The sequence below is a fragment of the Narcine bancroftii genome, chromosome 1 (assembly GCF_036971445.1).
Source record: "Narcine bancroftii isolate sNarBan1 chromosome 1, sNarBan1.hap1, whole genome shotgun sequence".
Classification (NCBI taxonomy): domain Eukaryota; kingdom Metazoa; phylum Chordata; class Chondrichthyes; order Torpediniformes; family Narcinidae; genus Narcine; species Narcine bancroftii.
The window spans coordinates 341,141,758-341,159,090 of NC_091469.1; the positions used below are offsets into that span (position 1 = coordinate 341,141,758).

At 45.2% G+C, this 17,333-nt stretch overlaps 1 protein-coding gene and 1 long non-coding RNA gene across 5 annotated transcripts in view; both read right to left on the reverse strand.

Moving 5' to 3' along the window:
• Positions 1-12,415, reverse strand: part of LOC138748982 (leukocyte elastase inhibitor-like) — a 29,382-nt gene extending 16,967 nt beyond the window's left edge. The window contains exons 1-2 of one of the 4 annotated variants that reach the window (XM_069909977.1): positions 12,323-12,415; positions 6,118-6,296 (exon numbers count right to left, since the gene is read on the reverse strand). In XM_069909977.1, coding sequence (XP_069766078.1) covers positions 6,118-6,296; positions 12,323-12,332 — 189 coding nt within the window. In that variant the 5' untranslated portion in view covers positions 12,333-12,415. The other 3 variants (XM_069909985.1, XM_069909969.1, XM_069909994.1) reach the window with 3 other exon arrangements.
• Positions 9,035-11,210, reverse strand: LOC138749000 (uncharacterized). Its single transcript, XR_011348363.1, has 2 exons — positions 10,929-11,210; positions 9,035-9,916 (listed from the first exon to the last, which is right to left on the reverse strand). It is a non-coding gene; the product is annotated as an uncharacterized lncRNA (long non-coding RNA).
• Positions 12,416-17,333: the final 4,918 nt, after the last annotated feature.

The window sequence follows — 17,333 nt, forward strand, 5'->3', positions numbered from 1 at the left end:
CAACTTCTACCATTGCTTCATCCCAGGGGCCGCATATTTAATGTGCCCGCTGTTTGCCCTGATCCCCTCTAACCAAAAGACACTCAAGTGGTCGAGAGAGGTCGAAACAGCTTTCATCCAGACCAAGGCCGCCCTCACGAGCACCACCCCGTTGGCCCACCCCCGACGCCCATACAGCAGTCTCTGTGGACATGTCCGCCACGGCCATCTGAGGCGTCCTAGTGCAAGAGGTCAACGGGCAGTGGCACCCTTTGGCATTCTCCAGCCAGCACCTCCGACAACCCGAGTTGAAGTACAGAGCGTTCGACCGAGAACTCCAGGCCTTGTACCTCGCGATCCAGCACCTCCGCTATTTCCTGAAGGGCAGACCCGATCACCGCTTTCACAGACCATTCACTCAGGACCTCGCCATGGCCAAAGACCCCTGGTCAGCATGTCAGCAACGGCACCTTTCCTAAATCTCGGAGTTCACTACTGAGATCCGACACCGGACGGGTAAGGACAATGCCGATGCCGACGCGCTTTCCAGACCAGCCATCCACAACTTGTCCCCCAGCCTGAACTACGCACAGTTGGATCAGGCCCAGAGGAACGATGAGACGATGCAGGCCCTCAGAACCGCCATCACCGGCCTGCACCTAGAGGACCTGAAGCTGCTGAGTAGATACGATATGGTCCTGTACGACATCTCCACAGGCTCGCCTCAGTGGAGGCAGGAGGCATTCCAGGCGATCCACGACCTGGCCCATCCCTTGGTCGAAACAACAGTGCGCATGGTGGCAGAATGCTTCATCTAGTATGGGTTAAAGAAACAAGTGGCCTAGATGGCGAGGAACTGCATGCATTGCCAAGCATCCAAAGTTCAACGCCATGTCATAACCCTGATTCAGCACTTCGACCCTCCGGCCAGGAGGTTCGACCACATCCACATTGACATAGTGGGCCCCCTACCAGTGTCCAGGGATGTCCACTACCTCCTGAATGATCGGACAACGAGGTGGCCGGAAGCCATCCCCCTCAGGGACACTACCGCCGTGACCCGCACCAGAGCCCCGCTCGAGCACATTTCAGCGTCCTAGCCCATATTACTAGCGACAGGGGCACTCAGTTCACCTCCACCCTTTGGGCGCATCTGGCGAGCCACTTGGGGATTCAACTCCACCACACAACGGCCTATCATCCCCAAGCGAATGGACTCTTAGAACCTTTTCACTGACACCTCAAAGCAGCTCTCATGGCATAGCTGAGAGGACGCAACTGGGCAGACTCGCTGCCGTGGGTCCTGCTTGGCATACGAACCGCTCCAAAGAAAGACTACCAAGTCTCGTCTGACGAGCCCGTCTATGGTGCACCGCTGTCGCTGCCAGGGGAGTCTCTCAGAGCAGTCACCAGATTGGAAGGCAAGGCCCCGATGCTTCTCTCGGACCTCCACAGCAAGCTCACCTCATTAACAACCCCACCACCAACCCACTACGGCAAGCACCCATGAACGTCTCCAAAGAGCTGGACTCGGCAGAGTTAGTGTTCATCCGGCGGGGCTCGCAACCGGCCCCCCTGCAGCCCGTACGAGTGCTTGTACAAGGTCCTCCAGCGAACCAGTAAAGCCTTCAATCTGGACATTAGGGGCAGGGAGGAACTTTACACTGTCGACTGATTAAAGCCGCCACACGTGGAATCAAGCCAGCCTGTGCAAACAGCACAACCTGAATGGAGGAGCTGACCGCCCAAGCAGCAGAACATGTAAGCCAGTTCTGGGGGGTGGGGGGAGGGTTTGTGTGGCGGCGCACATCTCTCTGAGCGAACTGGCCCCATTTGTACCGCTGCACTGGCAGGCCAGCTGCAGAAGATGGCGCCTTCAGGGCTTACTCTCTTCTTCGTGACTTAGGCCACTGCTCGCATCCCAGAGCACGTAATGACATCACCGTTGGGCGGAGCGGAACACATTTTGGCCTTAAAGTGGCATGCACAAAATTCAAATAAACAGTTCTACTGGAAACCCCACCAAGTCTAGTGGTGTTTTCTGTGTGTAGCAGCCGCTACAGCAGTATTCTTCATACAAAAATTATGGTTTCTGTACTTCATCTCAGTTCAATAAGAGATAACAAGCATGCTTCAGTTAAAGATATAAAGTTACAAGAAAGATGGGATCAGTAATTAAGGGAAATTCACCATAAATTAAACAGAACGGTGCTTTCTTTGCCCTGATCAGCCTCCACAACATTTGTACTAAATCAATAAATAGCCCACCTTCAACTCACCATAATCTCAACAGCTACCTTTGCAGCGACAACTCTTCATTTTCAGGAAAATTATGGAATGCTTAGATTTCATATGGGAAAAAAAAATTGTAATTTTAAAATTGTGTTTTTCATAACTTTGAGAAGTTCATACTCCCCTAATGCCAATTATTTTAGATGTTTTTGGTGCAGGTTTGTTTTTAAAGTAATGCACCGGTAACTTTCCACAAACAGCACCAAGGAAGGTGCAAATGTATTTTGTTTTATTTAATGAATCCCACAGAAGGAATAAATTTAATTTATACACGCCTAATAAATTCTCTCTTAAAAATGCAAGTCCATACAATCTAATCATAGTCAAGCTGGATCATCAAATTCAATTGTCCAAAATAGACAACTATAGGGGGGAAAAAAAGTGTTAGTTTCAAGAACTAATGTGTTAATTCAGCCATGAGACAGATGTATGGACACATGAACTGAAGAAAATTTCCAGCGATTCTTCCACCTGCCCCTCCTCTGTGGAGATTTTCGATTTTAATGGAAGGGAAAAGTAAGTATTAACACCCATGGAAGCAAGCTTGATCAAGTTGGGTTTGCAGCAAACCAGATGATATCAATTGGCTGTATGTACCACTGTCACTTATCAGGACAACACACTTAAATTTGATAACAATTGGTAAATGTTAGAAATAAACAGCAGTTCAACATCATTTGCAAAGGGAACAGAATTAAAACCTCATCCAGTTTGGCTTTTTCAATTCAATACCGAACACATACAAAAGAACCTTTCTTACAAAGAACATTCTATGCTGGCCTGGCTGCTCACACCCACATCTCAAGAATTAATTTAAAAAATACAACTGCCCACACATCATTTCAATTGTAAAGTTGTTTCTGAAGAAAGTTTTATTCCTAAACTTGGCATGCAGAGTTGTATAGCACAGAAAGAGCTCAATCAATCACAGCCATTCTACTTGCTGTACCCCTATCTTTCTTCTTTCTTTGGCTTGGCTTCGCGGACAAAGATTTATAGAGGGGTATGTCCACGTTTGCTGCAGGCTCGTTGGTGACTGACAAGTCCGATGCGGGACAGGCAGGCATGGTTGCAGCGGTTGCAAGGGAAAATTGGTGGGTTGGGGTTGGGTTTTTCCTCATTTGTCTTTTGTCAGTGAGGTGGGCTCTGCAGTCTTCTTCAAAGGAGGTTGCTGCCCGCCGAACTGTGAGGCGCCAAGATGCACGGTTGGAGGCGATATCAGCCCACTGGCGGTGGTCAATGTGGCAGGCACCAAGAGCTTTCTTTAGGCAGTCCTTGTACCTCTTCTTTGGTGCACCTCTGTTTCGGTGGCCAGTGGAGAGCTCGCCATAGAACACGATCTTGGGAAAGCGATGGTCCTCCATTCTGGAGATGTGACCCACCCAGCGCAGTTGGGTCTTCAGCAGCATGGATTCGATGCTTGCGGACTCTGCCAGCTCGAATACTTCGATGTTGGTGATGAAGTCATTCCAATGAATGTTGAGGATGGAGCAGAGACAGCGCTGATGGAAGCGTTCTAGGAGCCGTAGGTGATGCCGGTAGAGGACCCATGAGCAGGTATGGATGGAATCCCCCCCAGAGGTCTGGAAGGCTGGCGGCAAAGCTCTGCATACCAAACTGCATGAGTTTTTCATACCCCTATCTACATTTATCCCATTTATCATCATTAGGTTTGTATCCTTCTATGAGAGGCTTCTTAAAATGTCTAAAGAGTATTGAGGCTCACTTGAATGATCTCCGGAATTAAAGGATCATTTGATAGCTCTGGGACTGCATTCACTGGACTTTAGAATAACGAGGGGTATCTCATTGAAATCTATCAAATAGGTTTGGGTAGCATAGATGCTGAGAGGATGTTTCCTATGGTGGAGGAGTCAGAGAACAGAGGGTGTAACCTCATAATACAGAAACCCCTTGATAACAGTGATGAGGGTGGCAAATCCATGGAATTTGTTACTGGGGACAGCTGCAGTGGCCAAGTCATTGGGTATTTGCAAGATAGTAGTAGACAAGTTCTTGATTAGGAAGGGAATCAAGGGTGACATGGAGAAAGCAGGAGAATGGAATTTAAAGGAAAGTAAATCAGCCATAATGAAACAGCAAGGCATTGTCAATGGGTCAGTAACCCAATTCTGCTCATGTCTTCTGGTCAATATCTGCCTCCATCTTTTCTTCAACCAACACATTCAAGAGTCCAACTACCCAGTGAAATAATTTCCCTTGTATCCCTTCCAAATTCCTACCTCCTTCTTTAAATCAATATGCTCTTGTCGGACATGCCCTTCGCGATAATTATTGTTTTGCTACCATCCTATTTTACATAATTTTCGTAGACCACTATCAGGTGGTCTATATACACACACACATACACATATATATCACACATACATATCACACATACACAAATATACATACATATACACATATTTATATATATATTCAATAAATGTTATATGTTATATATATATATTCACATAAATGTTATATATATTCATATAAATGTTATATATATTCATATACATGTTATATATATTCATATACATGTTATATATATTCATATACATGTTATATATATTCATATACATGTTATATATATTCATGGTGGGGAGCTGGCTGATGGAGGACCTCAGTTTTCTTCAGGCTGACTTACCCCACATCTCCATCGGGCACACAAAACTCAAAACGGTCAACCAGTTTACCTATCTCGGCTGCACCATTTCATCAGATGCAAGGATCGACAATGAGATAGACAACAGACTCGCCAAGGCAAATAGCGCCTTTGGAAGACTACACAAAAGAGTCTGGAAAAACAACCAACTGAAAAACCTCACAAAGATAAGCGTATACAGAGCCGTTGTCATCCCCACACTCCTGTTCGGCTCCGAATCATGGGTCCTCTACCGGCACCACCTACGGCTCCTAGAACGCTTCCACCAGCGTTGTCTCCGCTCCATCCTCAACATCCATTGGAACGCTTTCATCCCTAACGTCGAATCCACGCTGCTGAAGATCCAGCTGCGCTGGATGGGTCACATCTCCAGAATGGAGGACCATCGCCTTCCCAAGATCGTGTTATATGGCGAGCTCTCCACTGGCCACCGTGACAGAGGTGCACCAAAGAAAAGGTACAAGGACTGCCTAAAGAAATCTCTTGGTGCCTGCCACATTGACCACCGCCAGTGGGCTGATATCGCCTCAAACCGTGCATCTTGGCGCCTCACAGTTTGGCGGGCAGCAACCTCCTTTGAAGAAGACCGCAGAGCCCACCTCACTGACAAAAGGCAAAGGAGGAAAAACCCAACACCCAACCCCAACCAACCAATTTTCCCCTGCAACCGCTGCAACCGTGTCTGCCTGTCCCGCATCGGACTTGTCAGCCACAAACGAGCCTGCAGCTGACGTGGACTTTTTACCCCCTCCATAAATCTTCATCCGCGAAGCCAAGCCAAAGATATATATTCATATATGTTAATTTTTTTGTTAATTTAGTTTTAAAAAATTAAATATATACATAGCTGCAACACAACAGCCAAGTTCATGCATTCAAACTTTTATTTTGCATCCAATTTACCTACCAAAATAAATCTAGTTAATATGAATTATGATTAATGCAAGTAAAACAATCAAATTGTTCTGACAATAATGAAACAGGCTTATTCTGGTAAATAAGGAATTAAACATTTACAACTCAGACATCTGCTTAGCATAAGAAAGTATTCCAGTTTTAATACAAATTATTCCTAATACGAAAGTCTTCGTCCAGTTAAACACACTGCTTGACAGATTTAGATTTTGTCAGTTGATTCCAAAACAAGGTACACCTTCTAAAGCTTCAGCCACACGCACCTTAGCCATTTGAGCTGCTGTATTTCCTTTTGCACCACGATACACCATGGCCAGTGCAGCTGATATGCTGAAGGGGGATACAAAAATATTGCCAACTTTGTCACTTTCATCCAGCTGTTTGAAAAGATCAACAGCAAACTTGGTATTGGCACAAGTCAAAGGATCCATTGTCAATGAATCTGGAAGAGGAAGGCCAGGAAAAAAAAGTTTAATTTAACTTTACTATTTGTATACATATTAGAACACTTTCAGACTCAAAAGTACAATGGCAGCTAATCTTTTCTGCCTCATTTTACACATAGTGAGACACAAAAGTCTGCAGACATTGTGATTGTAGTAAAAACATACAGAACTGCTAGAGAAACTCAGCCAGTCTTGCAATGTCCACAGGAGGCAAAGCTACATTACCGATGTTCTCATTGCTAGAATCTGCCTTGGTTTTAAAAATTGTAAGCATTCAAAATATGATGTAATGCAAGCCATTTTGTGACACTCCCTCTCCTTAGCGTAAAGGAGCATAATACAAAACATTTATACAAAAATATATATACCTATAAATTTTTAAAAATTGACTTGACACCCAGGTTAAATCTCATATTTATATTTAAGCATGTAGTGAGGTTGCTATGTCTACAGCTAGGTTATAGCTCAGTTTTGGCCTTGGATTGTAGCTTGAATCTGCAGTAGAAGACACACACCAGTAGAGTGTATTCGACACTCAGTTTATTCAGTGGCAGCTCTGCCTTTTATCATCAGCTCAGCCGTGTCACCACCGGGACATGGCTTGAGTGGGTCAACTCCCCATTGGTTACCTTGGATGCCTGTGCCCCGATTGGAACCTCTGTGATCCATCAGCAGTGATTGGCCAGTTTCACCGCTCTGCCGGCAGCCTATGGAAACAGGCGCTTCAGCCCACACGATGTTTTGCTGGTTGCCGCGTTCGCTGGCCACTTCCTGTGTTGGCCTGAGGCATGGGCCGCTACAGCCACACATTTTAAACAGCCATTTTTGGCTTCTTATTTTGTTTTGCTGAATGGAAATTGCTGGATAAATCCAACCACTGAATTTTCTACTCCAAATGAACAGATGGCAACCTTGTTCATTCAAAACATGATTCACCAAAATATGCATCTGCTGCTCGATTCTTTATAGACCACCAGATGCAGTATTAGCCAAGACTTTGAAAAGGTCTCCAGAGCCAAACTGGAACTAGTATCCAAATCAGAGTCTGGAGTACTATTGAATACAACATACAGGGCTTTGGGCACTGCTGCCATTTCTTCTTCTTTGGCTTGGCTTCGCGGACGAAGATTTATGGAGGGGTAATGTCCACGTCAGCTGCAAGCTCGTTTGTGGCTGACAAGTCCGATGCGGGATAGGCAGACACGGTTGCAGCGGTTGCAAGGGAAAATTGGTGGGTTGGGGTTGGGTGTTGGGTTTTTCCTCCTTTGTCTTTTGTCAGTGAGATGGGCTCTGCGGTCTTCTTCAAAGGAGGTTGCTGCCCGCCGAACTGTGAGGCGCCAAGATGCACGGTTGGAGGCGATATCAGCCCACTGGCTGTGGTCAATGTGGCAGGCACCAAGAGATTTCTTTAGGCAGTCCTTGTACCTCTTCTTTGGTGCACCTTTGTCACGGTGGCCAGTGGAGAGCTCGCCATATAACATGATCTTGGGAAGGCGATGGTCCTCCATTCTGGAGACGTGACCCACCCAGCGCAGCTGGATCTTCAGCAGCGTGGACTCAATGCTGTCGGCCTCTGCCATCTCGAGTACTTCGACATTAGGGATGAAAGCGCTCCAATGAATGTTGAGGATGGAGCGGAGACAACGCTGGTGGAAGCGTTCTAGGAGCCGTAGGTGATGCCGGTAGAGGATCCATGATTCGGAGCCGAACAGGAGTGTGGGTATGACAACAGCTCTGTATACGCTTATCTTTGTGAGGTTTTTCAGTTGGTTGTTTTTCCAGACTCTTTTGTGTAGTCTTCCAAAGGCACTATTTGCCTTGGCGAGTCTGTTGTCTATCTCGTTGTCGATCCTTGCATCTGATGAAATGGTGCAGCCGAGATAGGTAAACTGGATGACCGTTTTGAGTTTTGTGTGCCCGATGGAGATGTAGGGGGGCTGCTAGTCATGGTGGGGAGCTGGCTGATGGAGGACCTCAGTTTTCTTCAGGCTGACTTCCAGGCCAAACATTTTGGCAGTTTCCGCAAAACAGGATGTCAAGCGCTGAAGAGCTGGCTTTGAATGGGCAACTAAAGCGGCATCATCTGCAAAGAGTAGTTCACGGACAAGTTTCTCTTGTGTCTTGGTGTGAGCTTGCAGGCGCCTCAGATTGAAGAGACTGCCATCCATGCGGTACCGGATATTACAATATTACAGTGAACAATATTACAGTGAACAATATTACAGTGAACAATATTACAGTGAACAATATTACAGTGAACAATATTACAGTGAACAATATTACAGTGAACAATATTACAGTGAACAATATTACAGTGAACAATATTACAGTGAACAATATTACAGTGAACAATATTACAGTGAACAATATTACAGTGAACAATATTACATCACTACAAACTGCAACAATAACTATCCAAATCTCTTAAGAATAAAAATTAAACACCAAACAAGATTACTTCTGCATTACGAGTACTGTTATGAGCCCAGAGGGCCCCAAAACCCAGAACCAAGACAAATGGTTACTTAAACAAAAGTTGATTTTAATTATCTTTAAACATGAAATAGAACTTTAACTCATCTCTATGACTTACTTATCCTAACTTAACCCCTTTCTAATTCTAAGCATACATATATGTAATGTATGTGTAAGTTTAGACAAGTTCTTTGGTTCACAGTCCAATCTCGCTGTTCACTGGTTGCTGCAGAGAAAGAATCAACTGCCGACACCAGGGTAACACTTTGGAAGAGTTTTATTAGCAAGATATCATGTCCAGCACCCAGCCTGAGCTTGCTCTGCTCACAGCCAGTTTTAACAGAGTTTATATACAATAAATGGCAGTGCATTCCTGCATGTGGGCTTCCTGTTGCGATCAACCTGACAATAGTTTATCATTGTCAACATTTGGCAATAATTTAATTATTGTTTCACAGAACTCCAAAGCTCATTATATCTGCAGATACGCATGTCTGCGCAACCTTGAGATTTCCTGCCTCCACTTAAGCAATATGCAACTGACTCTTGTATGTTCTTGTAAGCAACTTATGGGTGAACCCTTAACCCTTTCTGTTCAGATTTCCCTCCACACTGGTTGCAGGCAATTCTTATACTATGCACAAAATTTAACATTTATAAAGTGCACCAGGCTTTGGTGCTTGAAAGCTAAATAGTTACTGCTCAGGAAGGTTCTAGTCAGTTTTCAGAGAGAGATTTGTTGTTCCTTTTTAATCAGCCAGTTCAGTGTCTTGCTGACAAAACATGCCCCTTCAGGATTCTCTAGATGACATCCTCTTTCTTTCAGGTCACCACAGAGTTCCTTTCTGTTTCTGTTATTCCAAGTGAAACATTAGACAGCCATTCCTCTCCTCTTGCATGAACCACAAGGGCTTTGACCAGGCAGTCTTTCAAAAGGGTGCTTTCCATAAGCTTCCCATCTTGTCCTGTTCCAGCCCCAGCTGCAGGCTGCTGGCTGTAACGCTGTACAAATGATCTGTGTGTGTGTGTCTCTCTCTCATTCTGCGAGAAAGCCGGTTTGATTCTCTCCACATGATCCTCTTACAACAGCAAGCTCTGCTCCAGACAATATGTGGCTCCAACAAGCTCTTTCATCTGTTACCTTTTGTAAACAAAGTTCATTAGTGAAGTCTCTTGAGCGTTCTTCAAAAGCTCTGAGTCCCCAATATGTCTAGGATTGGGCAGAGCTCCAGTATTTCAAATAAGATCTGTTGTATGTAACCTACTCTAATGAACCTTTCCCAATTTATCTCCCAAAAACATATCTATATACTCTATCACAATTACAATCCCAACCACAACAGATCAACTTTTCTGGATATGCACCTGTATTTCTGAATAAGAAATTAACCAGACTTAAAAAAAAATTCTTTGGGTTTGCATACAGGGTATTTACATCTTTCTTAGAGATAGACTTGATCAGTTGGAATTTTTCTCCCCCTAAAACATAGAAGTTAATAAGGATTTTGCAAGTGGCCATGAATCTCCAACAGACTACTACAATCAGGTGTCAATTAAGACCAGTCACTTTCATTTGCCGTTCTTACTGTAAAGACAAGATAGCAGATATCCAGGATCATGAAATATATTTACACAAATACAAGTTAGAAGTTAAACACATTGAAATATTTAAACGTATACAATAAAATTCGACAGTACATTATCCACATATGTTCTGAGAATTCAGGAGCCTGATGGCTTGGGGAAAAAATATTGTTGCCTATCTGTACGTAACGCCCTGACTGCTATTGCACCTCCTAGAAGGGAGAACAAGGGTCTGTGGAGTCCTTCACACTAAGCAAATATAATAAGGAGAGGGAATTGTAATTAACTAAGTATTAATCTATTTTTGAAAACCTTTAGCGTCACAAAAATGGCTCACATCACATCATTTTTTTTAAATTACAATTTTATTTTTAAAACAAGGCAGATTCTAGCAATGGACACTCAGGGATTAAAACTGTTTACATCTTGAGGAAATATATTATTTTCTGAAGTCTTAAGAAGTGGTCAGGACTCCTTTGTCCCGCGTCCTTGTGAATAATCAAATCGCTGTCTACAACTAAAAATGTGGGGAGTAAAACTTTTTGGCAAAGGGAACTCAAGACACTAACATCAGAATAAAGTTGCTGGAACAGCATTAAATTTGGAGGCATCAAGATTCGAGACGTCCTAAGATCAAAATAAAAAGCAATGTTTTATTTAAAGACAAAACCCGACGGATCTGCATCGCATTTTTAAAACCCGACGGATCTGCATCGCATTTTTAAAACCAAGATTGCACAATTTCATTGTTTTCAGGGGCCTTCCACCGAAGTAATGGAAATAACGAAGGTGGCATCGCAATGAAAAGTAACAAACAGCAGGCAACCCCTTTCACCAACACTCATTCTATTTAGACCCACCCAAGCAGCCAAGCGCCCAGTGCAGGGCTCCGCGCTGACAGTGCGCTGCTGTCGCTACAGCGAACAAGCAGGCAGCGCGACCGCCAGCCCTCACAACCCATACTTACTACCAAGCGATTGCCGGCAGAAAAAAATAAGACAAGTCATTACCGTCCCCTCTCACCCTTTTATTGGTCCCAATCAGGTGACTAAGGTGCAACTACAGGAAGTTTCAGACCACCTGCCTGGATCCCTGTCAACGGGGGGTGAGGTGAAAGTGTGAGAGAGCTTAAAAAAAACTTTGTTGAACTGCTATTTAAATTTGGCTCGCAGAGTGGGAAGATGTATTTATTCTTCATTGAACGCGAGTCTGTCTCTTTTTCAAACGATTCCACTCCCAAGACAAATTGTTAGGCGCAGGAGAGTGGCGAAATGTAGAAGGGACGCGAGCGTCGAGGACAGGATGGGATAGGGGGTCCCGTGTGTGGTTGAGGGTGAACGGAGAGAAGAGCAAGGGGGTCAGAGAGAAGGAGAAGACAAAAGGAAATCAGATTCCAGCCCTGGCTGCCTCCAGCCGACGGTGTTTCATTCTGCGCCGTTTTGCAAAAACCCAACTGTTGTAAAAGTTTCTAAAAACACCTGGGGAAGAAAAGTTGTAAATGTAAAGTCATTGACTTGAACTGTCCGATCCTTTTCTCTCTGCAGCCTGACCTATTGCTATTATCTCGACTTTCCAGCATTCGCGTAGATTTGTTTAAAGAGATTGGAGCTTGTTTTTATTTTAATGCTTCGTCTGTTAGACCACCGAACTCCGTGCACTCAGCCCGCAGAGTTCATCGAGTTGAACCTTTGAACGGATCTGCCGGCGTTCAGGTTTCCCCACGGAAGTAAATACGATGCATCTGTTTTTTGTCCTCCCCTACATTGAATGAGTGATAAGGAGACCGGAGCCGGAGATATAGCAGGCCTTTTATTCAGTACAAGCTTACTGAGCAAGTCCATCGAGTTTTTATATTATTAAAACTGTGAGCGCTGCTCTGCAAATAATTCTGATGCAAAGTCCACAGACTACGACAGGCTTTAATGAGCTTAAACACACACGCACAGGAAGTCTCAGTACACACCTGGCTCCATTTGTCTCCACTGAACCCAAAGACGTAGGCTCCAGTCTTTGTGCAGGCCGGTGATTGACAGCCGGCATGTAGGGCAAGCCTCCCTGCAGATACAGTGGTTGCCCCCTGCTGGTAGGAGTGTAGCCAGTGTAGTGGTTGTATCACCACATTCACCCCCTTCTTAAAATAGTCTTGGGAAGGACGGTGTTCTCAGTACCGAATAGTATCTACAAGTTCAGACGGTTCGGCTGAGCCTCTGGGACCGTCACAGGACAGGCTGCTTGTCAATAGGGGCAGGGCCGCCTAAGGGTCGGCTGGGTCTGGCGTGGCCTGGACAGTGTGTGGCAGAGTGGGGGGTGTAGGTGTAGGGTGGGGTGGGTCCGCCCACAGGGAGTGGGACCTTCTGGAGAAGTGTAAAGAGGGTGTCAGCTCCTTGGGGGGGAGGGGGATTCCTGGATGGGCTGGTGTGAGAGGGCTGGGCCACTGCTGGTGCCAGGTCCCTGGTCGAGACGATGTCCCCACATCCACTGGGGTAACTGACTTAGGCGTAGTTTGGATTTGCATGGAGGAGATGGATTCTCACGTGTTTGCGGAGGAGTAGTGGTCCTGGAGACGTCAGCCATGCTGGCAGGGAGACACCAGTCATCATTTCCTAGGAAAGGCGAAAAGGCATTCGTGAGGGGTCAGATTGGTAGCCGTGCACAAGAGCGACCGTATGGCGTGGAGTGCCTCGGAGAGGGGCCCCTGTCAATAGCTGATGGACCAGCCTTTCGACCTCATGGCCAAAAGGACTGCATTCCAGATTACCCCGTTCTCACGTTCCACCTGCCTGTTGCCCCTGGAGTTGTAGTTAGTCATGCGACTAGCCAAGACGCCTCGCTCATCGGAACATAGTGAAGATCTGCGCCAGTGCCTTGATAACGGTGGAGGCATCAGGGCAAGGGCTGGTGAAGGTAAAACCAGAGTATTCATCTGTGACCAAGATGAAATAGCGTTCTTATCCATGGAAGGCAGTGGTCCCTTGAAATTGACGCTGAGTCGTTCGAAGGGCCAAGTGTCCTTCAGCATGTGGGCCTGTGGCGGGTGGAAAGAGCACGGTTTGCACTCCACACAGACCCTGCAGGACTCATTCATGGCCTGGACTTCTTGGACGGTGAAGGGAAAATTCTAGGACTTAATGAAGTGGTACAGGCATGTGACACCCTTGTGGCAAAGGGTTTTGTACAGCGCCCGAAGCTGTTTGGACTGCACAGGTCTGGGACAGGGCATCGGGGGGAGTCATTGAGTCCGTGTTTCATCTTTGTTTTTCTCTGACTTTATGAGCTCCAGTTTTGCATCTGAAATGGGCAGTGCACTTGTGATCATGTCCACAAACACTTTCACGTCTTCATCCATTTTGGTGTTTGCAGGCTCTCTTGTGTCAACAGCTCTAGATAACATGTCTGCTGTGTACATTAGCTTACCTGGAGGGTCTGCTACATTCAGTCTATAGTGTTGCAGCCTAATCTCATTCATTTAATGGACATTCATTTAATGGCTTTTGGAACAATGAAATCAAGGGTTTATGGTCAGTCTCTACACTGATTGCTTGTCCTGACACAAACTTATGAAATCTTTCACAAGCATATGTGATGCTGAGCAGTTCCTTTACAATTTGAGTGTATTGCGCCTCCACGTCTGTCATTGAGCGTGATGTACACGCAATGGGTTGCCAGTCATCATATTTTTGCAGAAGAACTGCAGCGAGCCCACTGTGTGATGTGTCTGATAATAGGGATCTCGCTGGGTCATAAAACCTCAGAACTGATTCCTCTGTGAGCAGTTTCTTTAGTTCACTCCATGACTTTTCATGTTCATGATTCCACTCCCATTCAATGTTCTTTTCTGTTAGTCTTCTCAATGGAGCCATCTATTCAGAGAGGTTGGAAATGAATCTACCCATATAGTTGACCATTCCATTAAACCTCTGTACATCCTTTTTGCATTGTGGCCTTGGCATGTGCCCAATGGTGGACACCTTTCTGGGATCTGGTCTGATGCCCTCACTGCCAATAATATCTCCTACAAATGTTACTTCTGTCACCCCGAGCTGGCATTTCTCTCTATTCAGCTTCAAGTTTGCTTCCTTTGTTGCTTCCAGGACTTTCTTTCGTCTCTCATCATCCTCCATTCTCGTAGCTCCCCAGACTATGATGGCATCCATTGAGGTATCAACTCCATCCAGGTGCTCATAGACCATATGGATAGTTTTATGATACACTTCAGGAGCTGAGGCAATTCTGAATGATAACCTTAGTAATCTGTATCTGCTAAATTGACTATTGAACATGCACAGTCTTGAACTTGCTTCAGCCAATTTTAACCGCCAAAATCCTGATGATGCATCTAACTTGCTGAAAAACTTTGCATTTGCAAACTGTGACATTATTTCTTCACACGTTGGAAGCTTAAAGTGTTCTCTCTTTGTTGCTCTGTTTAGATCTCTTGGATCCAAACAAATTCTAAGCTTTCCATTCTTTTTGTCCACAACGACGGAACACATCCACTCCATTGGTTTGTCTATCTTTTGAATAATGTTCAGGCTTTCCATCCTGTCCAACTTTGCTTTTAGATGCTTTTAAAGCACAAATAGAACTTTTCTTCATGGTTATATTTTCGGTGGCACATGTTTATCCACTCTGATCATGTGTTCTCCTGGAAAGCAGCCTAAATCCTGAAATAGGCCATTGTACTCTTTCATGAGTTAATCATAGACTGTCTCTCCTTCGGTTTCCATTACGAGGATTTTTTTTACCAGGTTCAGTTTCTCAAGGCTGTTAAACCTATTATGGCCTGTACATCCTTTGGTACCATTATGAATGTTAACATATGCTCCTTATCTTTCTGTTTCACTTTGACCATGCATTCTCCTTGCACTGGTATATCGGTACCTGAATATCCTGTCACCTTCACTTTAGTTCCATAGATCTTTGGTCTCTGTCTAATCTTCTTAAAATCAGTCTCTGATATTACATTAATTTGTGCTCCAGTATCCAATTTCTCTTCTCTTTGGCTTGGCTTCGCGGACGAAGATTTAAGGAGGGGGTAAATGTCCACGTCAGCTGCAGGCTCGTTTGTGGCTGACAAGTCCGATGCGGGACAGGCAGACACGGTTACAGCGGTTGCAGGGGAAAATTTGTTGGTTGGGGTTGGGTGTTGGGTTTTTCCTCCTTTGTCTTTTGTCAGTGAGGTAGGCTCTGCGGTCTTCTTCAAAGGAGGTTGCGGCCTGCCGAACTGTGAGGCACCAAGATGCACGGTTTGAGGCGATATCAGCCCACTGGCGGTGGTCAATGTGGCAGGCACCAAGAGATTTCTTTAGGCAGTCCTTGTACCTCTTCTTTGGTGCACCTCTGACACGGTGGCCAGTGGAGAGCTCGCCATATAACACGATCTTGGGAAGGCGATGGTCCTCCATTCTGGAGACTTGACCTACCCAGCGCAGTTGGATCTTCAACAGCGTGGATTCGATGCTGTCGGCCTCTGCCATCTCGAGTACTTCGATGTTAGGGATGAAGTCACTCCAATGAATGTTGAAGATGGAGCGGAGACAACGCTGGTGAAAGCATTCTAGGAGCCGTAGGTGATGCCGGTACAGGACCCATGATTCGGAGCCGAACAGGAGTGTGGGTATGACAACGACTCTGTATACGCTTATCTTTGTGAGGTTTTTCAGTTGGTTGTTTTTCCAGACTCTTTTGTGTAGTGTTCCAAAGGCGCTATTTGCCTTGGCGAGTCTGTTGTCTATCTCGTTGTCGATTCTTGCATCTGATGAAATGGTGCAGCCGAGATAGGTAAACTGGTTGACCGTTTTGAGTTTTGTGTGCCCGATGGAGATGTGGGGGGGCTGGTAGTCATGGTGGGGAGCTGGCTGATGGAGGACCTCAGTTTTCTTCAGGCTGTCTTCCAGGCCAAACATTTTGGCAGTTTCCGCAAAACAGGACGTCAAGCGCTGAAGAGCTGGCTCTGAATGGGCAACTAAAGCGGCATCATCTGCAAAGAGTCGTTCACGGACAAGTTGCTCTTGTGTCTTGGTGTGAGCTTGCGGGCGCCTCAGATTGAAGAGACTGCCATCCATGCGGTACCGGATGTAAACAGCGTCTTCATTGTTGAGGTCTTTCATGGCTTGGTTCAGCATCATGCTGAAGAAGAATGAAAAGAGGGTTGGTGTGAGAACGCAGCCTTGCTTCACGCCATTGTTAATGGAGAAGGGTTCAGAGAACTGAAATGTATATGTCATTCACTTTTAATCTCAACATCCAGTCTCTGTTTTCTTTCTTGTTTTCATTCACAACATCTACATAGAATTCCTTTATCTCCCTTTCATCTACTACACAAACCTTGCTTTGTTGCACTTGGTTCTTACAGCAATGGGCATATTGGTTGCTTTTGTTGCACATATTGCATGTTTTATCATATGCTGGACACTTTTCTGGTAGATGTTGTTTACCGCATCAACAACATGGCTTTTGATTGTCCCTTTCACATTTATTCGCTGGCCATGCCTCTCTTTCCACTTCGGTGTGCTTTTTGTTAAATGGTTTATGTCTGTTCTTGCTCACTGCATCCATGTTGCAGCTAGTTTCACTGAATAGCTCTTTTGCCTGTGTCTTTACAGTTTCTGCAGCTCTACAGAGTGCAATGGCTTGTTCCAGGTCTAGATTGTGCTCTCTTCTCAGTCTTTCCCTTAGACTATTATCTGGAATACCACACACAAGTCTGTCTTTTATCAGCGAGTCAGTCAGTCCACCAAATTCACACATTTTGCTTCTGTTTGTCAATTCAGTCACATACTGATCAATACTTTCTTCCATTTTCTGTACATGTGAAAAATCTGTGCCTCTCAGAAGTCATGTATGCAGTATGCCTCAAACTGTTCCATTATTTTTTTCTAGTTTCATTTTGTCTCATTCAGCAGCAAATGTGAAGTTATTATACACCTCCAAGGCTTCATCACCCACAACATGTAAGAAAACTGACACTTTCA